Source organism: Mercenaria mercenaria, chromosome 3 (genome assembly GCF_021730395.1).
Source record: "Mercenaria mercenaria strain notata chromosome 3, MADL_Memer_1, whole genome shotgun sequence".
Lineage (NCBI taxonomy): Eukaryota > Metazoa > Mollusca > Bivalvia > Venerida > Veneridae > Mercenaria > Mercenaria mercenaria.
The window spans coordinates 5,073,463-5,098,172 of record NC_069363.1 but is presented as its reverse complement, the minus strand read 5'-3'; the positions used below and the strand labels follow the sequence as shown (position 1 = coordinate 5,098,172).

At 34.4% G+C, this 24,710-nt stretch overlaps 1 protein-coding gene and 1 long non-coding RNA gene across 2 annotated transcripts in view; one reads left to right on the top strand and one right to left on the bottom strand.

The window, feature by feature from the left end:
• The window catches only part of LOC123525546 (ceramide glucosyltransferase-like), a 67,820-nt gene extending 55,196 nt beyond the window's left edge, over nucleotides 1-12,624 (bottom strand). Inside the window, exons 1-2 of the mRNA XM_045304676.2 lie at nucleotides 12,429-12,624; nucleotides 4,305-4,443 (exon numbers count right to left, since the gene is read on the bottom strand). Coding sequence (XP_045160611.1) covers nucleotides 4,305-4,443; nucleotides 12,429-12,526 — 237 coding nt within the window. The 5' untranslated portion in view covers nucleotides 12,527-12,624. The remainder of the gene's footprint in view (nucleotides 1-4,304; nucleotides 4,444-12,428) is intronic.
• Nucleotides 1-24,710, top strand: part of LOC123523688 (uncharacterized) — a 111,896-nt gene that overhangs the window by 20,561 nt on the left and 66,625 nt on the right. The window lies entirely within an intron of this gene.

Genomic DNA, 24,710 nt, shown 5'->3' with positions numbered 1-24,710 from the left:
TTGTATCTGACCTTTGTTACCTTGACCTTAGACCTAGGGACTTGGTTTTTAATACATGACACTCCGTCTTATGATGTCCAACAATTGTGCCAAATTACATCAAAATCCCTCCATGCATGAAGAAGAAATGCTCTGCACAAATTCATTCTTGAATTTGACCTTTGACCTTTAAGTGTGACCTTGATCTTGCACTTAGGGACCTGGTTCTTGCACATTACATGGTGAACATTTGTGCCATCAAAATCCCTCCATGCATGAAGAAGGAATGTTCCATTCAAAGTCATTCTTGTATTTGACCTTTGGCCTCTAAGTGTGACTTTTGACCTCTAAGTGTGACCTTGACCTTAGACCTAGGGACCAGGTTCTTGTGCATGACACTCCATCTCATGATGGTAAACATTTGTGCCAAGTTACATCTCTCTATTGTTCTTTTCGCCATGTAAAAGAAAAATAGCCACATAAAAGCCTTACGGAATGAATGACATCAAAGAAAATGTACAGTTACCTAATGTTCCTTAATTAATAATAGCCTACTAAGTATGAAAATGTGGGCTCAGGCCAACTGACAGACCAGAATCCAGTACAGCCCACAGATACTAGTATCTGGGGATATAATAATTTGGCAAAAACAGCTGTGTTTTTTTTATTAATGTTTACATTAATTTCCTGCATAACAGACAGAGAGACAGAATATTTTTACTAGCACCATATGAACTATCTTGTAGATCATCTGTAATTAAGCACTGTATCACATTTATCACAGGTATGTCAAGATGTTCTCACTTATATATTATTCTCTACATCTGTTCAAATATACAGATCTGCTCAGCAGTTTTCTCTCCAAAACACCAGGCATAGAACCACTGTATATATACAATGTCACAACTACAGTAGGTAGGCTGGAAATTAATAATCATATCTGAAACATCTCTTGATATCCAGGAGTTTTCCCATGATACACAGAAATTAATTATATCTATTTCATCATTTTCCCCACCCCCTCAAGCTGGGAACAGACAATAACTTGTACATGTGTTTAGATTCTAATCTCCACATAATGTATACATGAACAGCTAAATTGAAGCCGACAGGAAAAGATCTGTATACTGACCAACAAATTAATTCTTTTCTAAAGATGCTTGCACAGATCTCCGAATCAGTCCTATGAAAGTGGTCAGTAAGTAGTTCAAGCAGAGGCCTGTGGGTTTTGTTTTAAATGTATGGCAATTTTCCCACTGCAACAACAGACAGGTCTTCAAAAATCAAATAACATCATTCAACTTCACCCCATCACAAACAACCCCTGCTAATTGCCTTCCTGGTACTGACTGCCTGGCAATATAATTGTCTTGTTTTTGTTTTGTTTTTCATAAAATGAACCCAACATTTTGCCATTCTGTATACTACAACTCCCATAAACTTCTTTCATCATTTCTAGGTCCTGTCCAAAAACAACTTTAGTTCCTGGGGGTGAAATGTTATATTCAAAGTTAATGAAATTATGCCTCCTTAATTAGCCAAAGCATCTGAGTTCACAGTCTAAAAATACAATAGTTTGTCCCTGAGAAGATGATATTATGGGAAAATTGGTAAATTGGCAAGAAAATCTGAGCCCCGGAAATTCCAATCTAATCTTTGATGAGAAATATTTGATAGGAAGGTTAATATATATCAGCTGCTTTCAGGATGTACCACTGAGTCAGTGATAATCTAATTAAATCAAAGTGTTCACTTCTTGCCTTCCAGGCTGTGGCCACTCATTCTGATTAAACACAAACCCAAGAGGATATCTACATGAAGGTACACAACATCACATTAACAAAGTACATGCACTAGCACATGTTTTATATTTGTTCATTTTCCCACTGCAACAAAATCTATACAACAGGAGAGGTCATTTGTAGAGATAAATGCCACCAGAACTCCCCATAAAATCCCTCCTCAAAAATGGAGGGCCTTTGCCAGAGCACAGGGTTTTTAACCTCTGAGGGGAAAAATCCTTCAGGACTCCTGCATACAATACACCTTTATATCATACATTATATATAAAGTTTGGTTGAAATCCTATAAATTGTTTTAACAAGACTTCCTAAAATTCCTTTCTGTCATTTTTTTCTATGGGAATCTGAGTGTACTTCATTACTTCCTGGTTTTAATGGCCTACCGCAATATTTATCAATGCATTTCTTAAGTTATGTAACTTTATCAATGAACAATTTTACTGATTTGAACTAAATCAATTTCTAATGCATTTAACTAATTATCAGATTTTCTCTGTCTGGAATTTTAAGTGGTTGCATGCATTACATTCAAGTGTCTAAAACAGATTTTAGGATAGCAGAAACAATCTGCAGAATATTCTCTACAGTGCACACTCCTCTTTCCTAATGCCCCCTAATTTTCATCACAAACTACAAAACTTTACAATATTCATCATTGTTCACATACTTTAACATTGTATTTCATAACAGCAGCAATGTATGTTGTTCTGCATCAAGACATACCAAACCTGAAAGCAGCCTGCACATGGAACATTAGAGACCAGTCTAGAATGCAACACTACCATTTCAAAAGTGTGCTAAAAACAACCAGTCATATGCTCGAGTTTTGAGGAATCAAGTTGTATTACCTTTGATCCTGAACAGCAAACTGACCAATTATAATACCAGTCAACACTAATGATAATGGTGATGCAACTTCAGACAGCAGTGATATACATGAAGCACTGAAGGTCCGATGCTGATGATACATCTTAAAGACTATTAAATACAATGACACTGACACACTCTAGAGTGAACATAAAGTAGTGACCGTACCATAGCTCTTCGCATTCTTCGATTTTTCAAAAAAAAGTGGTTTTTACAAGAGCACCGGTTACGATTTAAAATGAAAACAACGGACACTGTCTGTAAATTATTTGAATGAATGAATGATCGTCGATCTTAGTCATAATACTGATTGACAGTGAATGCTAATGACTCCTTGTGTTGCAGAAAGGTATTTAGTTTGTAACTGTAATTTCCTATCAATTGATATCCTGTCGAAACTGGTAAAGTAATTGCTTATATTTGGACAAAGCCCACTGTCTTTGCCATTCGCCAGCTACTAAAAAGGCAAATATTTAAGATTCAGTGTAAGTTATATTTCACTGGTACTACCAGTTAGTAAGTTCATACTCTAAAAAACACGTCAGAGAAATTTGGGCAGTTTTGACCAATTAATATGTTTACAGCATTAGATTATATTTTTTCTTTACAAGAAAATTGCCCTTAGGTAACAAAGCGAATACGCCAATAATCCGGAGTAGGCCGATTATGTGTTATTGTCACAAAACTGTTCTAGTTCACGTAATGTAATCGGTGCACTTAAACTGCTAAGCTATAGCTACTGCTGTAAAAGTGTTATAGAGAAGTGGTAGAGTGTCTGCCTCAGGTGTGAGAGGTCCTGGGTTCGAGTCCAAGTTACAGCTTAACAATTTCCATTCTGCTTCAGCATCTTTTTGCTGTTAAAGGACTGTTCCAGTTGTTCTATATTTTTAGCACACAGTATCATGGATCATTATTTAGAAATCCAGATCACAGTTGACTGTTAAATCAAATGCACCCAAGAAGAAAATATTCGCTATATTATGTCCCTTTGATGTTTCTGCTCTCCAGGTTCAAGAAGAGTTACATTTCCTTGATCACAAAATTTTCTTTTACATGAAAATATTAAATGCTCATAACTCTATGTTTTTGCTTAAAATATTGTCAATATATCTATTTTTAAGAAATATATGGACATTTGTCTTCATTTCAAAGCTTTTTAACTTCATACCTATGATTTGAAAAACTTAGGTACTATCTCTACATAAAGCACTAAGTTCACCAGGACATTGACAGGAATTAAAGTTTTGGAACATGTTATTTTTTCTTGTGTTTGTTAAAATTGTTGTTTTATGTGAGCAATATTGATAAATCCTCTATAATTGTTAGACACAATTAAGGTTATATGGAATGCTATACAGCTTTAACTCGAAGCATTATTTCAGGCACAGGCATGCATGTTGGCAGAACAACTGGCATTCCTAAAGCCAGCAGTTTCCTCACTTGAGTTATACAGTGAGAGGTAAGTCAAAGTCAGTGCCCTTAACCACTCAGCCATAGAGGCCTAAACACCAAACCATGATTCCACTGGGTCTGCCGCACAACAACTAAAGCAGAAGTTTTTAAGCCACTGAGCATAATAATAATATTATGGTTCACATCTCAGAATTTTCTTAAAGTTTTTAACTTATTTTAAATACAATGAAAGAAAGTACTTACTGCTGGGTATTTCATGTTAAAGAAGGTTTCGAGGTTTTCGAACAGGTTTGGGTCTATGCCAACAAGAGGTTTTAGGATTGAGATTCCAGGTAGATCTTCGACGATCACATCTGCATGTTGTTTGTGTAGACAACATTTTCTGGAAAAAAAATTAAAATACATCAATTTTATTTAACCAATGTCAGGGTTTCCACTGGTCCTAATTTTTTTTTTGCCAAAAAATATTGAAGTCAGTGATGCATTGTGGGGGTGCAGCGGGTATATTCTCCAACACACTACGTATGTTGCAACAATTTATTATTTTATAGTTTATTTCATCAATTCATTTTTGAAACTTTTATTGGGGTGTCAGGGGGCTCTCCCCCTGGAAAAAATTTGAAATACAGGCATGAAATGGTCACCTCTGGTGCATTTTTAGGTCTAAATTTTGAGGTAAATGAGGGTTTAAATATGTCCTCTGGCTTGATGAGAGAAATAATTTTGATTTTTTCCAGTATTTCAAAAGTGTTGCAATGGTTTACTCATTTATGCACAATATCTTTGGTAAAATCTTCGGATATCTTGCAAAATTCATTACCTCATTTAGTTTGTACCATTGGTCACTTTCACAGCTGATTTTTGACAGAAAATTTTTTTTTGTACAAAATGTGAGTGTCTTTAAAATTTTAAAAAGACTGTCAAACGAATATTGGCTGATAACTTAGAAGCTGAATGAGATGGAGAAATAGAAACTTTCCCTAAAGCTGTTTGTACAACAAAATCATTTTGATGTCATATGTCATGTTAATGAGATCAAGTAACATTATTTGGCTGTTAACAAGACAGCTGGAACCTTAAAACTGACACCTTCCATTCGAAATAAACCACCTTTACTGTTTCCCCACAGGTAGGCAACATGTACATGCTAATACAGATACATGTTTAATTTACAGGGATTTTTTTTTTACCAAGAGGGGAAGGGGCCCAGGCCTATGATTTGTGGTAAAAAATAGCTCGGTATTTGGGCAAAGGGGAATAAAAAAACCTGATGTAAAGTCAATTTTTTGGGAAAACTGCATGATTTAAAGGAAATGTTCTGAGGGGAAGGCCCTATTAACAGCCCCTTTAAGGAAAAACCCCTGATGTATCAAATATATCTTTGTAAATATCAAAATGTATTGCCATTTAATATTAACGGTTTCTTTAACAGAATTCAAATCAGATCTTTTTCCTTTTTCCATTGTCCATTGCTTCATTTGCTTCATTACCAATTATCTTGAATTTGAAGTCTGATCTGAGTTTAAGAATATTTTATTATTACCCTGTTTTTATTGGTATTCTCAATTGTGGAAAATGTCACTGTGTTCCAAAGATTTTCACTGAATACATGTACTTATAAAAACCCAATTAATTTGACAGTGTCAATTTCATCCTCAATCACTGTCATAACTTTTCAAGTGCAGCTTCATGAAAATGAACTGCAAAATGTATTTTATGGCAATGAACTTGATAAAAATTTGCATACAAAATTATCTAAATTTCATTGTTTACTATTTAAATCAGTTTGAACTTGTGAAGGTAAACCAGGAAGAAGACAACTATAACAGGATACATTTAGTTCTTGCTGTTTTATTAGTCCAAATAATAGGACATTTTAGAGCATGATAACAGTTACTGTTGACTGTCGCTGTCCTGTCACAGAGGGATGAAAACTAAATAACAGATCATAAAAAACATCATCCCGATAAGCCAAATAAGTAAGGCTACTGTTTAATATTCTCTATTAAAATTTAGCAGGAAAAGATCAGAAAAAGAAGAAACAAAGAAGGGAAATGTAAACTCCAAAAGACTAACAAAAGAAATTCATTCACTAAAGATTATTTCATAAGCAGTTAAAAACATTGAATTTACACCCACTATTAAAACGTCTAATATGGTTGATCATAGAATGGGGAAAATGAGCTGAAACTTGGAACGATCTGAACAACAGATGCTGTTCTGACACTGGCTAATAACTGAGACATTGTGACATAAATTCTTTCTTGATCTAATTTCCTGAAACATCTACTAGAAACAATGATTCTGTGACCACATGGTTCCTCAATACTTGAAGATACTTGGCTTAAGTGACATATTTTAACCTTTAGCATGGGAAAGGAAGTGTAAATTAACTGCCAGCTAAACTATGACATGTGAACAGCTGTTAATCATTTTGGCAATACATCACTAATTATTGGCAAAACATTTCATAACCCTTTTGTAGGTTTTGCTAAACAACAGTGAGGTAATAAAGTATTGCTTTGACACATACCAATATTGACTTTATTTCTGAGGTTATTGCAAAAACTTTGCTCCACAAGTTTGCTCAAATTTGCCCTGTTCTATTTTTTTGCATATTAAAATGAACTTGCAACACTGTGAAAAGTGAAATCTGAATGCATTTTGATGTACCATGTGTATAACATTGATACAGACGTCAAATTTTTCGTGAAAGGGATGAAACGGATAAATATTAGTGAAAATAAAGTTCTGGTGTATAATAAGTGTTTTACAGTATACATGTACTAGGATATTAACTGTTCATATTACAATATATGGTTTTCACAATTCACAATGACAGCAACCTCCTCCTACACCTGTTATCCCGCTAATTGAAAATGTAAACAAAATAGTTTGCACTTTAAGCTGTGTGGTCATGCTGAACCTGTCTTGAAATGAAGATGTATGAAGATCTGACAGTCCTGTCAAGGTCATATAACTGTCACTGATGTATCAGTTAGACATCTACAATCTTCACATTGATAGCTAAACATTTGCCCTCCGGCTACAACTCTGTACACATTCCAATTATATTGGGTCATGTACCACAAGACAATTAAATGGGGGAGTATGTCTGCTAACTAAGTAAAATGAATGGGGATGTATAAACCAATCAGGACACTTTCCCATTTTTTGATCAAAAGAAATGTATTAGGCAATCAAGACAAACAAGTGATCCAGTCCTCAATTTATAGTGATCCAAGAAGATGCAGCTGTTTCAATTTTCGTTGACACAAAAGGCTGAAAGGATCAAACCTCACTGTGAAATATCTGTTTGTAAGAAAAATGACAACATATTTTTAACAAAATAAAGATGTCTATAGAAGAGGAGCGTCTTAGAATATTGTCACAATGCTTAGCTGATACTGATACATATGATGTACAATAAATAATCAATATATCTATGTAGCAATCAATGACTGAAGCCTGAATGAGCCATTGTGATCACAGGGATGGAAGGGTTATCTTGAAGGGCTCCAAACCTTTATACATGATCTTACAACAGACAATGGCCTCATTTTAATAGTGACTAGTAAAAAAGTGATCTTCTGCAAATGGCAAAGCTGACGAAGGCAGCCACTGAATGACAGAGTGACACCCTATGGTAACAATTCCACCAAGCCCAGTATTAAAGTTTATAGATTACAAGTAGCAGTTATAAGTTTTTGAACAATGATTTACCAGATGTTGCAGGTATAATATTTAGTAGAAACCTGTCAATTACTGGGGTACATTACATCATATTTCATTTATCTACTTCAATGTTTATTGATAATACATGTCAAAGCGACAGTAGGGGTTTTGTCAAAGCAATATTGCAATGAATTTCACACAGATCCTGTGAATTCCAGTTCACATGGTCTCAATTGCAGAGAACAATCTAATGCTTCTAAAGGAATACAGGAAGACTGGTTAATTAGGCTGTTGTATAATTTTAACCAAAAAAAACTGTTGAGACACAAAATACAAGAAAACAACTTCTTGTTCCATTGACATTGTGATCAATCATATAAATGACCTCTGTGAGAAGGGAGAAAATTTATACATGTAATTGTGATATGAAAGTATTAAGAAATCACTATTAATAACTACCTTTAACAAGATTTGTCTGCAAATGGTATTATTATACTATCTTAATGATACACTTCTAGATAGGAAATTATGTTTCCATGGCAACTGCCTGAACAGAAAAAAATCTAATACTTCTGATGCATCAAGGTATCATGTGTCATATCTTGACACCATCTAGATATTTTATCAATGTAATGACACTAATAGTTGAGTGGTCAGTCTGGTATGGAAAAAATGTTGTTAATTGTCAATTACAATGCACTTATCCCCAAATGACCACAGTTATGAGTGTAATGTTTTGCTAATGGCCCTTTTGTGACACTGACCAACAGACATTGTCTTCACTCTAGCAATTCCAGAAGCAGATCTGAACTGATGCTATACAATCAATAGAAAGTTGTACTTTTGGACAAACAAAAACTAAGAAATAAGGAATATCTTTGAGCTGGGAATATCCATGAGCTAGCCAGCTCTGTATTCACACACAGGCATCCTTGCTGACCCCTCCCTGCTCCCCTCGCCTCGTTTGTCTAATTATGCTTTCCATTTTTCAAATGCAAGTCATCAATGTTTCATCAAATATATCATTGGATTCTCTTCTTACCATTAAGAAACAACTTAGACACTTGACACATAAAAACTTATAATTATAATTATGTACCTTTTACTACTTTGTTAATATTGAAAAAATATCAGAAAATAAAAGAGTTCATTTCTGTGTCAAGCTTCAGAACACACCAAATAAACAGATCACTTCATACCTTGACTGTGACTAAAAGCTATCTCATTGTCACATGTCCGACTGTGATTAATATACTTTAGTCAAGTACAATAGAAATAAATTGCTTTACAATAATCAACAACTTGCTTTGTTAAAAAGAAAATATGAATAGCCATTAGATATACTAGCAATGAGATAAGTACTTAAAAATTATACCTATTCATAAGAAAATTACAATAGGCTGAAAAGATAAAGTAGGATTATTTAAAGTAGTAGCAGGGAAGTATTTAATGGAGAGGTGTTGTAAACTTCTGTACCGGTAATTTAATGCAAGGAGGAAAACAAATACTAAAAACATACACTACTAGCATTCTTCTGAAACATCACTATGTGCATTACTATTTTAATTTTCAAAGGACAGATATCTAAAAGATTACGCCAGTATTTATTTACTTTGACATTTGATCAGGATCATGATTCTAGACATGTATGACTCGGGATCCGGACATTTGCCCCCCAGGACATTTGCCCCCCAATGAAAAAGTGGACTGCTGGACATCTGCCCCCCAGTTGAAATGGTAGATAGGACATTTGCCCCCCAGTGCTTATTTCTGAAACGGACATTTGCCCCCCAATAGTTTTGTCCCCCAGTGATTTTTTGTGAACTTGATACAAGACATTCGTCATATTTTAGGGGACAATGGCTTTGTTTTATACAATTTTGTAGTAGATAATTGCCAAATTAACAAGTTTGAGCGTTAAAAACATTGCACTAATTAAGAAATTACATCACTGTTATGAGCACTTTTATTACTCAATAATAGGCTATTATTTACCTTAACACCTGAAAGTAATTTACATATTTATCAAATTATTATCAATAAAACACTTTTTTTTTACTGAAAATTGCCTTTTAGAGTAATTTTGATAATAAAACAACCAAAAATGCAGTTATATATACTGGCATATAAGACAAAAATTTTGGGGGGCTAATGTCCATTCCAAATATAAGCAGTGGGGGGCAAATGTCCTATCTGCCATTTCAACTGGGGGGCAAATGTCCAGCAGTTCATTTTTTCATTGGGGGGCAAATGTCCTGGGGGGCAAATGTCCTACAATCGTATTCATGACTCTTTACCTGACCCGATTGTGAAACATAACCTTATTACCTTCTATACAAAACAAAGAAAATCTGACTTCCCAATCACATACTGGCACATCATTTCCAGACTAAACTGCATTTTATACAAAATTAAAGTCCACAACCCAATCAAATAAAACCCTTTTATAAATGCCTACAATGTAATACATTATAAACTGAGTAAACCATTTTATAGACCCTGACTGAGACAAATAGCAACTGATACAAAAATAGCAGTTTATTTTGCAGGACTATTTTTTAAAATTAATTCTGTTATTCCATCAGGAAAGAAAATATACCTAGTTTAAGGTCTAGTCAAACATACGGTAAGAAAACAAACAAATTTTGTTACATACAAGAGATTTATACCTGTCTGTAGACCCTGATTGCTTTCAGATGAAATGATCAATGTGCCTTCAGCATCCTTTTGTTGCTTTATTTTTTGCTGAGTAGACTTGTGTTTATGTGTGCTTCATACATGCATCAGCACTAATATTATCATTACATTTTCCTTTCCTTTAAATACTTACTCTTACTTTTATTATAATTGTGTTTAGGGATGTTCTTTCCCTTCATTTGTTTCACTGAGTAAAGCATAACAGCTGCTGCCATTGGTGCATTTTAACGTAAGATTTTTCTGTAAAAGTTACTAAAACTTTTGTAAGCTTATACATCTTGTATCTATTGATATTTTTATCAAGTCTGTAGTATATATAAATATTATTTAGTATAAAAAGTATGTACTCCCTACTGATATACACCACTCTTAACAATTGTTTAGACATTTGATATAAATTAATAGCATGCTCCCTAATTCCGAAGTATGTATTGTATTTATATAACAACTTTAATTTCTGTGCAGTAACCCTGCTGACAGCTTTTAAAAGTAAATTGAAAAGTTCATCTTATTTAGTAATGTGTAACATCATCACCAACTTGTCTATGTGGTGAAGAAGATCAGACTGCGGAGCATATACTTCAGAGATGTAAAAGGCATGACCAGGAGCGAGCTGCGACTTGGCCGATAGATACCTCAATCCACCAGAAACTGTATGGAGGCATTGAGGATCTTCGGCAAACACAAGTTTAATCGAGGCTACTGGTCTGACAGTGTAGACGCGAACGACAAGAAGAAGAAGAAGTAATGTGCTAAAAGTGTACAAAACTTCATTTAATTTCAATAACTTATGATGATTTATTAATTAATATTTAAAAAAAAAAAATACACCTTTTATGTGCACCTACAATTAAACATCTCAAAGTCTGTAAGTCACAGATCTGAGAATAACTATCTGAAGGATATATGCACAACTAGGCTTGGAAGTGGTACTTCCTGTGAAGTATGGTGAAATTCCAACCAGAGGTATTAGAGAAGTAGCACAGATCAAAGAATTTGACAAATCAAGGGTCATGACTCCACTGAAAATCTTTTAATCAGAACATGATCATAATATGCTTCACACTTGTCACTCATGAGGCTTGGTGAAACTAGATGTTCCCAGAAACCCTCAAATGGGGTTTTTCACCCCCAGAATGGTACTTTTGGGTAAAATCCAGCTTAACTGTATGTAGCAAGTAGTGTAAATACTGTAAAATATGACAGTTGAAGGGCCATGCAGAAGATCTGAACTGAAACATGCCGATGATATTTATAACTTGGCTTGGCACTGGTAACTTCTATAAGGTTTGAAGGAAATCTGCAAAATGGTCAAAAATTTGATGAATCAAGGGCCATAACTTTGCTGAAAATCATCTAACCAGAAAATGTTGATATGCACAATGAGGCTTGGCATTGATCACTTTAAGATTTGGTGGAAATCTGCCCAATAATATGAAAGAAGTAGCCAAAACATCATACAATTTGATGAAACTCTGCTGAAAATCATCAAACTGGAAAATGTTGACGTATATGCACAACTAGGCTTGGCAATGATAACTCTTGTGAAAACCCTTGCAGGAACGTAGACGTTAAATAAGTAATTTTATAAGAAAACTGCAAAATGTGGAAGAAATTTTCATTGGGGCCACTTTTCAAATAATCCTGCAATATACACCAGCAACTTCACCCAGCAAACTTAACTTTAAAGTTAAACAGGCTGGGCACATTTCCCTATCAGGGAAAATTACTGCATTCTGAGTAACATACTCAGATCGGGAAAAAAATAAAAACAAAAAGTTTTAAAACTAACTGAATGTATTTAATTAATATAATTCGCTTGCTGGCTATTTTCATTTGTTGAAAGAAACTTGAAAATGCTTTAATTTCAGACGTTTGTAAAAATATCAGAAATATCTGTAAAATATGTAGAAAAGTACAAAAACCTCTGAAAAAAAATACAGCTGAAATTCGCGAAAACAAGTGATATTTGCGATAAATTCTGTAGTAACTCACCCATAAATCAAAGATACAATGTGCATAATCCAGTTAACGCACCATATGGTTAAACACACAAGAGCTAATCCAAAAACAGTAAGTTCCAATGATTCCATCTTCCATTTTCATGTTTTATTTCAATTTCATTCTTACAGCTAAATTTTATTGTCGGTACATCTTCCTTGCCCAACTGTCAAATGGTGCAGACGCTTATTGAAATACGTTAACAATTTCGAGCGTCTATTCATCCATACACTGACCTCATTTTGACCCCAGATGAGTCATGCATGACTGTTTCGGTCACGGAGTGAAATTTTACACCACGGAGTTTTCCAGGATGTAGGGAGTGAGCGGGTCGTTTCAAAATAATTGTGACCAAAGTCCTATATACCAAGATAACAATATTTCAACACTAGCTATGAATAGAGTTAGAAACCCCATATAGCTCTATTTATCAGCAGAGCTCTGCCATTCAGTCAGACAAAATATTCAAATATTATTGGAAATTATGCCGGTTATGAAGCAGAATCTAGTGCAATCCAAAATGCTGCAACCTAAATGTATTCTATGACAGGCTCACCAGGTTCCCGATCAGGCGCGTAGCGTGGCATACTCAATTACTCACTTGAGTCAAAGAGCTATAAAAATAAATAGATTGGCAACTTGAAAGGAATATAGAGCAAATCTCGCCAACCTCCCGTGACAAAAAAACGAGATCTCGTTTCTCCTCGCGCCATTTTGTATGCGAAAGGAATTATTCATCGGTAAAATAATTATCACCGTATGACCACGCGTCTTTCGGTGGCAAAACAAAAACGTGTACTTCATGTCTAAATAAGACCATTTCACATTAAACTAATTTTGTTTTAGAAGCTAACATGTTTTTAAATGTAGTTTTAAAGGTACAAATTGTAACTCCATGCTCGCCGATGTTTGTTTTTAGTAAGATAACGCCGAATCACGCTCTGACACGAGCTCACGCGAGATTACAGCCAGTTGCCATTCTGTTTATTTTATACTTCTTTGCTTGAGTAAACTTTAAAATTAAAACCAAAAAAAGCTAATTTTTCGAAAAAGACAATAAAAATTAAAGGCTAAGGGGGGTTTGGCACTCATAAGGTCTACATTAGTGTTATTGTTATTTTTTAAAGTTGAATACAAATTGAAACACCTCTTGTTCGTAATTCAGTTAGCATTGTCTTCACGCTCTATTCTAAAATAGATTTAATGGTCGTTGTCTATGCTGAGTATCCGAATGGAATGTTTACATGCCGCGAAATTCAAACTGGCGAACTTTAATGACCCTCCATACCAAGATTTTTTTTTTTGATCCGCGCGTTGAAAAGAACGATCATGGAGTGAACAACAAAATGGGAATCTGCGCACAAATACACATTCTCCAGCAGGTAATGTCACGTACTAGTATTCTAGAATTTCTACAAATAGACATGTACATACAAGAGGCCTAATTGGTCATGTACCCTATTTTGACCCTTTCAGTTCTCCTGGTAAAAACATCTTACTATCAGTACCCAATGTCATAAAATGTGATTTAGTGTATAGATCTACTTCAGCTAATATAGATCTATTATAGATCTAGATCTAGATCTAAATGATAAACATCAAAATGGTTTTATTAATCCTTTTTGTTTCAGAATAGATCTAGACTTTTTTTTAAAGAAAGATTTGAAACTTGATTACTGATTGACAGATTATTGTACGCACACTTGTTTAACTAATTTTACATTGAAAATTATTTCGTTTAGTACGCTTTACTCGAGGTAAATTGTCCTTATTATAAATATCTAACTTTAAATAAGCGTGTATACAGACTCTTCCATGGCAATCGGTATTACAGCAAGTACTATTTTGTTGCCACGGCGGTCCAGGTTCGATTCCCGACGCGGTCATCTTTTCCCCCCATTTTTTTTATTTAGCATTTTTAGATGGTTTACAAACAAAAACTCATATTCGAATGGTAATGATATGACCAAACTTTAAATTTAAAGAAAGATCTTTTTTACTCAAATTCTTGAGGTCAGTAGATCTTCCCTTGAAACAGGCAAATTGTGCCTAATGCCAGAATACACGCACTGAAAGCATGAACAGAAGGCGGTCCATTGCTAATTAGATGGTAGCAACTTTACCCTGAATTTGAAATAATAATTAAAACCATAAATTGATGAAAAGTTCGTCCACAATATTTAAAGCGGATATTTCACTCAGAAATATTCTATATTATTTGATTTTTTTTATTTCATGAAAGTCTGTTTTTTTATGGGATTAATTTATAAAGACACACCAAAACCTAATGACCTACATTTTATTAAAAATCATGTTAATATTGCAGCTTTACTTCGAAAATGGTTGGTGGACGATTTAAGATTCTTTCTTAGTGCGGAGACTTTACATATCAGATTTGTAAACAAGAAAAGTCATGGTCTATAAATTAAAAGTCACCATGAGTTTATAACTGTAAATGCAAAGTTTGCGATACAAATCTTTTATTCAAATTCACCATACACAATAGAATACAGTTATTCTATGGTGGGTTTTCAGTAAAGGCGACAGATTTTGGCTAAAATATTTTTCTATTTATTAAATTTGGCCATATTATATATTTACATATGAATATACATTTTGTTTTTAAAGTATCTTATAAATGCCAAATCAAGAAACAGATGCCCTACTCGGGAATTGAACCTGGGCCGCCGTGCAATAAATAATTACCGGCTGTCTTTACATGTACACCACTTGTATCTATAATTGTGGCAGTTTATGTAGAGATAACGCATGTTTTTTTTGTGTTATAACATTTGCAGGATCCCGATAATATTGGTTGGTACCCGAGCCCGGTAGAGCATGGAATAGATACGCGCTAAAGGAGGTCTGGTATAAAACGCGAATAAAACTTATAAATGCATACATTCTCCCTCAAGGTCACCATGAAATGAGATGCCTTTCACGTTTACATCATTTCCTTTTGAATTACCCATTTTGGGACCTAAACGTTTACGCTTTGCATCGGAAAATGCATACAAAAAGTGTTTTAACAGCCCATGAACGCGAGAATCTCTCGTAAGTACACGTTTTCTCTTCTGCTAAAACACCCCCGAAAAGTGAAAAGAACAGCAGTTGTATGCTAAATTGAATATATACCTCGAGCAAGCTTTACAAACGCTGTAAAAAATGTTAAACACAAGTACTCCTGTTTTTCAATAACATTCAGTCTGTCAGTAATTGAGTTTCAAAGCTTTATTAAGAAATACTGGAATAATTTGCTGATACTTAAGAATTTACTCATTTTGTAGTTGTCGTACAATCTGGCGGCCAGTGTCTTTAAACGTTGTTCGTTGCCAAACTCAACAAATGGTTTGTGTATTTTGATATAATAAATGTAACGTTCTTACATTCACATGATGAGTACTCTTATCTTTCAGATATCAGGCTGGTAGTTTCAGAAAGTTGAACAGCAAATATACAAGGAATCTTTCAAATTATCTGCCACACTTCATTTACCCATCATCATGATCATATAAAACTTTTTTTACTATGATAAAACAATTAAGAAAAAGAAGAACTGACTTTTAAGATAGGTCGTAGAAATTTAGCGGTGTGCCGTAACCATGGAAACGGCTACAGAAGCTTGTAATCGCGGAAACTGAAAACCTTTCTCTTGTGTCATATTTCAAAATGTAGTAGTACTATTAGTAACTTGATTTTTTCATATTTTCATTAAATTATGAATACCTATTGTTTACAGCGAGTGTATTCTAAATAGCTTATTAAATTTCCTAATTGTCGTCAGCTCGTGCAATTTTAGTAATTAGCACGTGCATTTAATTGTGAACCAACAATGTGCCTTTTTTAGCCAGAAAATATTTGTTGGACTTAGTTACAACAACGGCTGATTTTTGTCTTGAAAATGTATAATGCGCATGTAATTAAAATTCTAAAAATTTGGATACGTCAGTTTAACATCATTTTATACAACTCAACTCAACTCATATTTTATTAGAGTCTCATCTTTGTGTACATTACAATTTACAGATAAAAACAATTTACATAACACAAAGCCACTCCTTCATAGGAATTATAAGAGACTATAAAACATCCCTATTAAAAATCATTATTATCCCCCGACGAAAGTCGGAGGGATATAGTTTTGGCGTCGTCCGTCCGTCCGTCTTTCCGTCCGTCCATCATTCCGTCTTTCCGTCCGTCCAGAGCCATACCTAGGAAATGGTTGGGAATATTTATTTAAAACTTCATATACATGTTCACCACAATGAGTTCTTGCAGCCCGTCAAGTTTCAGTCAGATTGCCCAAGTAACACCAGAGTTATGGCCCTTAGAAGTTTCTAGTGTTAACTATACAGGGTACTATAAATATGGCAATTTCTGCATCATAACTTTTGATATATTCGACCTAGAACTATGAAACTTAAACAGAATTTAGATCACCATAATGTGGTTGTGTACACACAATTTCATTTGGATTTATTTGTAAATTAAGAGTTATTGCTCTTTAATTGTATAAAAATCCACATATTTGTACATAACAAACTTACCATTTGGTACAATTTCATTAAATTTCTTTCATTCTTTTCCATGAACATTTATTGTAAACATGTGAAGTTGTGTACCCACACCTGGTCACCCCCTTACCTTGATCACACACCTCCCCCCCTTATCCCCCCCCCCCCCCCCCCCCCCCCCCCCCCCCCCACACACACACCCAAAAAAAAAAACAAAAAAAATTCATTCCTTATTTTAGATTTTTTTCAAACAAACTTCATATACATGTTCACCACTATGAGGTTATGGGGCCCATCAAGTTTCAGACAGATTGCCCAAGTAACACCAGAGTTATGGCCCTTAGAAGTTTCTAGTGTTAACTATATAGGGTACTATAGATCTATAGATATGCCAATTTCTGCATCATAACTTTTGAACATATTTGACCTAGAACTATGAAACTTTAACAGAATTTAGAGCACTATAATGTGGTTGTGCACAGACAATTTTGTAAGGATTTCTTTTTGTAACGTCAGAGTTATTGCCCTTTAATTGTCTAAAAATCCACATATTTGTACATTACAAACTTACCATTTGGCAGAATTTTATTAAATTTCTTATTATAAACACGTTAAGTTGCGCACCCACACCTGGTCACCCACTTGCCTTGGTCACACCCCCTCCCCCTCCCCTTCCCCCCCCCCAATTTTTTTTTTTCATTTCTTATTTTAGATTTTTTTCAAACCTTCCAAGTTGTACCATTCCCCCACCTCACTTCCCCGTCCAGTCATGCCCACCCCTGATCATGCACCCCCTGCCCCCCCCCCCCCCCCTCCAACTTCACCCTTTTACCTTTTTTTTTTTTTAATTTTTAATTTTCAATCAATATTTATAATCAACATGTGAAATTTTGTTTCCTCTCCCATTCCCCTGCACCCCCACCCCCTAAAAAAATAAATATATACATATATCTATATATAGATATATATATTTCCATTCCTTTTTTTTTTTTTTTTTTTTTAAATGTTCAAACCTTCAACATGTTAAGTTGTGACTGCACAAACCTTGCCCTCAGCCATTTCAAGATATCTTACCTGTGTTCTCTTAAGGACATCTGATCTTTTAAGTTCAAATGTACATGTAAAAACAGCAACACCTGGTGCCAAACCACTCAAAGACAATATTTCATTCCAGTTAAACTTCAAGTTCACATTTCAATTAACTGCATTTAATTTTAAAAGCTAAGCTTATTACAGTAAGCATATCCCATTCAAAATAAATTCTTAAGTCAGGATCAAAGTATCGTACATTTATTATGTACTCTTTAATTAAACATTTGTTTTCTGTTAAATTGATTTTGACTAATGAAATTATTTGCTTCTTATTAACATCCTTAACTTTTTGCCGGATATATCTTTTTGCCATTCCTCACCACAAACCCTTTCGGCGGGGGATACCAATTCATCGAATTTGCTTGTTACATTATACCAATATTATATCCAATCTTTAGCTCATTAATTACAATGTGTATTTTCTATTTTGTTTTGGTTATGATATTATTTAGTTATATAAAAAAAGAAAAAGAAAAAAAGAAACTAGCTAAAATTTATGACTATTCCTATTTATAATCTTGTAAGCATGATGTACAAAATTCATATTAAGCTAATTTATAATTTCCAATTTTCATGAGTCATTAGAAGGTATTTATAAAATATATAAACAAACTACTACTTATTACTGCTAGAGTCATTTCAGCTTACCATCTTATTTTAAAATTTCTCCTTAAACTAAAATTACTTCTCAAAGGTTCTAAAAGAAAAAACAAGGTTCACAGTGAACACCGGATTTGTCAAAATTATCTGCACCTAGGTTGTAAAATATAAAATCAAAATACTATATATTACAACTACAGAGACATTTCAGCTTACCATCTTATTTTAAAATTTCTTCTAAAACTTAACATTACTAGTTAAAAGTTCTAAAATCAAAGTTCATCAGTGTACACTGAATTTATAAAATTTATCTCCTGAATAATTTTAAGCGTCTAAGTTGAAGTATTTGGAAGCAGGCTTTGGCAGAAAATTTTACTATATCAGAATTCTGAAGTATAAAGCAAAGTTTCTCTCTATCAGACAACATCTCAAAAGTGTTACAAACATTTCGTATTTCCACAAACAAATCCTCACGGATTTCATTGTATACCAGACAGTGCAGAAGGACGTGGATCTCATCCTCAATACACAAATTACAATTAAAACATGTTCTACTATCAACATTAATGCTGCCGATTACATGCCATATGAGTTAATTCACTTTCTTTTTCAATACACATGGATAATGAAGTTAAGGAATAGCTTTAGATATCGGCTTGGAATATTTAATGTATTATTTAAATATATGGAAAAAAAGTTTATTGAATTAATTTTTGGAAAAGGTGTGGATAAATTATGTTGTTTTTTTGTAGCACTGCCTTTTGTTCTCTTTCAGTATTGTATAGATACACTTTACATATAATGCATGCATACAATTTTTTGTTGATATATTTACTATTACTGTTACGCAATAAAGTATTTAAGATTTGATACTTCTATCACTTTAATGGGAGTAAATAGGCCCAGAGTAAAGAATTCGAGTGTGTGTAGAGCGGATCTAACAAAGTGATGCTAATGGTCATGCCTTCTTCTTTTTCATGTTTCTATAGAAACTTGGTGCGCCATGTTAATTGTCAGTTGCTTAATATCGGATATCAATGCTAAATGCCAAACACCTTATGCAAAATGTTTAAAAAAAAGCGAAATGACTTTTAGTACTATGGAATGCTATATATATGGAAAGCCGGTGCGCCATGCTAATTGCCAAATCCTAAATTTACGGGGAATCTTTCAAAATGTTTGCCACATATGCTTTACCCACTATGATAAAATGATTAACTTAGATTAAGTAAAATAAGAACTGACTTTTCTGAATATAGGTTGTAATGATTATATTCTGAATGTTATAAATCTGAATATGTCAGAAGACAGATAAAAAAAATTCTTTTAAATATTGCTTAAAACTAACCAGAGGCCACCATTTGTTATCTTTATTTCAATATTTTCGCGGGGGAGACCCCCCGAACCCCCACCATCGGGAGGGGGGAATCCCCCTCCCACACCCTCCCCCTTGAGTAACTCCAATTTTACTCACGCTACGCCCCTGCCCATGTTTTATCCATGTCTGACTATAAATTAAATAAAAGTAGTTGTATATTTCTTTTTGCACACTGTACTGGTCGGGGGCCACCAACCGGACACTTTTAGAAGTTTTTCGCCATTTTCTCTTTCATTTCCTTCTTTACAACTGTGAAATTTCACATGAACATAGTTAGGTGCACCCTCAAGAAGAAGACAATTTGTTTACCCCTAACGAATGATTAATGCCCTTTCCAGGGCCGAATGTAGGGTCAACTAAACTACTTACTTTCACTGCTTGGCAGTACCATATATCTGGACAGTTTTTTTACAACTTATGGGATCCTCTGTACTGATAACATTTTGCTATGTAATGTGAAAACGAGTCAAAGTATTCATTATTGGCCGGAAAGATATAAATTTTATTCAGATTTTTTTGTGTGGAAAACTGCTATATGATAGTAAGAAATGCAGTGCGAATTTCCAAATCCCCCAAGATAGTTTCATGCTTCAGTATGAATGACGAAATCAAAAAATGAAATTTCCTCCTCAATAAGTTATTTTTGTCAGATATAATACCACATCATTGTTAAAAAATCAAATGTGTGTTTGACTTATAAAAGATTGCTAAAAATACAGCAAAATTTAGCAGCTACGAAACTGTCCAGTTTGGTGGTCGTCCGGATTTGGTGGTCCTCAACCAGTATAGTATATTGTTTTCGTTGTGAAGTAACGCAGTGTTTTCCAGACTAGTGCCTCTCAATCATAATAATGAACTGGTGCTCGGGTGAAGATAATTAGCGTTGTTGTGTACCTCTGACTGAACAGAATGCGCTCGGAGCAAACTATCTTTTGGTCAAGTGCAAAATTACTCTTAAGGAAACATAAATAACTGGTCACTTTCTCATTTAAATTATTTTTACTTCCTCATTATACTATTCATTGTAAAACGCAAAGGCACTGACCTCCAGATTCAGGATAAAAATGATTTTTCTTTAAAATTTAAGTTTGTCATATCATGAACATTAGAACATGAGTTTTTGTTTCTAAACTATCTTAAAAATGCCAAATCAAGAAAGAAAGAAAAAACATGCCGAGTCGGGGATTGAACCCGGGTCGCTACGGCATTTTCCTGCGGTCTTGACCCAATACACCATGGAGGAATACATACAGTTTATCTACGTTACCCCGTTACAAACACTTTTCAATTTTGAATGGAAAAAAATAGTAAAAACAACTAATTCTTATGTGTTTCCATATCTTATGATCTGTCAGTAACTATGTTTCAAGGCTTTCTTAAGAAATATAGCAATCATTTTCTGATATTAAAAACAAAATCTCTTTTTTGTTGTCGTATGATCTGGAGGTCAGCGCCTTTAAGACATGAAGGAGACTTGTTCTTTAAAAAAAATACTAGTATATGGGCTTAACAGAAGAACGGGCATAAAATTGACAAAAATGTAACGTTTTAGTGCCACACAAATCCCGTCAGTGAAAAGCTAGCTCATCACCAAGGGTGATTTATCGCTCTTATATACTGTCATCTTACTCCAATGACAACTGACAGGTTTGCAAATTTGCATATTAGTAGAATTACTTCCCTTTATGCATTCAGTAATCGTTACATTACTTTCCCCTCCGAGAAATCTCGACCCGAGATTTGGCCTAGGAAATACATGGGTAAGGCAACTCCAGTCCGGCAGTTGACTTCATCCCACCGCTGCCACCATTTGTAACGTTTTAGTGCCACACAAATCCCGTCAGTGAAAAGCTAGCTCATCACCAAGGGTGATTTATCGCTCTTATTTACTGTCATCTTACTCCAATGACAACTGACAGGTTTGCAAATTTGCATATTAGTAGAATTACTTCCCTTTATGCATTCAGTAATCGTTACAAAAAGTACCAAAGGTTCCTTTAATATTTTTTGGTTTTGTCCTTGTTGTCTGTCTTTTTGTGTAAATTATTGCATATCCATACATTCAATGATGTAGGGTTTTGTTTCGGAGAGGCTGTCTTCTTAGAACGTGGCCACATCTATTGGATCTTTGTCTTTGTGTTTATGCTCCGACATTTTGTAGCAAATAAAATATAGGATATTACATGACTGTCTTTTCATATTGAATTTATTAAACAAGTTGAATAAAATAATACAATGTGAGAAGACACATATGCAGTATTCTTTTTATTACATATTAGCTTTTCCTGCCAAAATAGATAAAAAAAAGTTTCACCGTTCTTTCCTGTAGATCAAGTCAATTCGGCCAAAGTCTTATATAAAACGATATCAACATCAAAGCTTTATTACACTATTCTAATATGACTAACAAAGCTTTAAGTCACATAGCATAACTGTCTTAATTAATTTCCATCATTCACGCCCTAATGGAATTATTCCGCAAGACGTATTACCATTTCCGGTCCTGGTGAGCGCGACGACCTACCGTTTGGCGCCATACATGCGCCAATAAACAGTTCTATCATATTTTATCTAAATTTTACAATAAAAGACATATTAGAATCGAAATAATTTATAGCAAAACCGTGTTTGAACACTACCCTTACAGAAGCAAGCCTCTGTGGCGTACATGCTGCGTATTTGCTGTGTATATGCTGCGAACACAGTAGTACGCCAGAGGAGTACATTTTACATACACCGCATGCCGTGTACATGCCGCATACTATTTCGAAGAGTACACAGCATGTACGCAGGAGGTCACTAGTACACTTCAAGTACGCAGCACAGACTTGGAAAATTTAAGGAGTACACTGCATGTACGCAGGAGGGACTTGTACAAGAAAATAGTACACTGCATGTACACCGCAGATACTTTGAAATTTGTGCAGTACACTTCATATACGCGGGAAAGACTTGTACAATTTCTTTTGGCATTTATACTTAGTTTTTTTTATAAGTTAAAGTCTGAAGTACACTTCATATACGCGGGAGGGACTTGTTCATTTTCTTTTGGTGTTTATACTTAGAATTTTTTTAGGTAAAAGTCTGAAGTACACTTCATGCAGGAAGGATTTGTACATTTTTTTTTTGGAAGCAAGAACTTGATTTCCGAGTAACTTTTATCTTAATAGCATAGAATAGTTTAGATTATTCTGAACAATGAAAATTTGCCAAACTATTTGCAATGTTCATTTGTGAAGCTTACATCTAAGTGATTTCTGAGCTGCACCTTGCATGCAATGTAAAGTAACACCTGTAATTATTCAGCGTTCGACACTAACTTTTTTGCCAGGTATCCCGAAGGAATACCCGCTCGAAAATTTAGGAATCCCTGCTGAAAATTAGGAGTCCCTGATAACAAAATGTGGTAAGAACATGAAAAAACTAAAATCTAACAAACACAACTGTTTACAGTACTACATGTATTTTATTTCCACTTTATTTCCATTTTACATCAATGACAACAATAGCTGGTATGACTTTTGCTGTAAAAGAATAATGTCATTTCTGTCCAAGTCCTCTTCCCCCTCATCTTCACTACGCACTCCTTTGCCATTTGTTGTAGTTCGTCTAAATGTATGCCACCTAGTTCATTCCCCCTTATAACCCCCTTATTTGTAATCATTTTTTTGACATAAAAAAAAATTCCGAAAAGTCTCCCTTAAATAATAAAAAAAAAATAATAAAAAAAAATGTTCCGACCTACCTACCCTAATTTATTGAGCATGTTACCAGATACAAAGATTTTTTAGGCCTTATTAATGCAACTCCCACAGACTTTATCTAAAACTAGTACATTGGTCATAACAGATTTTCTTAAACATTTCATATTTTAGTTGTTTTATTTTGCACATTGCCTAAAAGTGGGTGGGGTTTAGTGTTTGCATGCTTTATTTATCAGCAAATTCTTCTAAATAAGAGCTGCTTTGGCAACAGTGATCATATTTTTCGTAAATGCAGACGTTTTATTGGCTTTTTATTTTAGTTTGTACTAGAAAAATCTTGTAAGAAATGATAAAAATGTTCGAAAATGTCGGTCTAGAAAACGAGTGACAAATACGAAAAACAAAAGTAACAGTTAAAGTTCTTGAAAAGAGAACTGTTTTAACTTTATTTTCTCATTATACCACGTATAATTTCTGCTTATTTAATTTGTTTTGCCCAAACAAAGCCTCGGCAATGATAATAAATTTGTTATAGACCGTAACGACCGACCGGCTCATGTAATCGTATCGAGCACACAAAATGATGGTACAAACACGATAATCTAAGGCTGCATTGTTTATCAGTTAATTTGTAAACATTGATCAATAAACACCTTTGATAATGACAAGGCATATTGTACTAAATACAAACCTCGAGATAAGCAAGTGTCATTTGGCGCGTGGCGTGACTGACATCTGTCGGTAGCTAATTAACATACGACGCTCCGCCTACTGCCATATTTCCGCTTGTGCCGGCGAACAATATTGAAATTCACTGGGATTTTGATTGACAGGGGGCAGAACTATCGAACTTGGAACGCATCTAAGTAAATTTCCGCGAGTCAAGCCAACGCACGTGCCGTAATTTATGCGAGTAAAATACGAGTTTTTCTCGATTTTCGCGGGTCAAAACCCGGGACCTCGGGTCAACTGAACGCCCTGGTTAGCA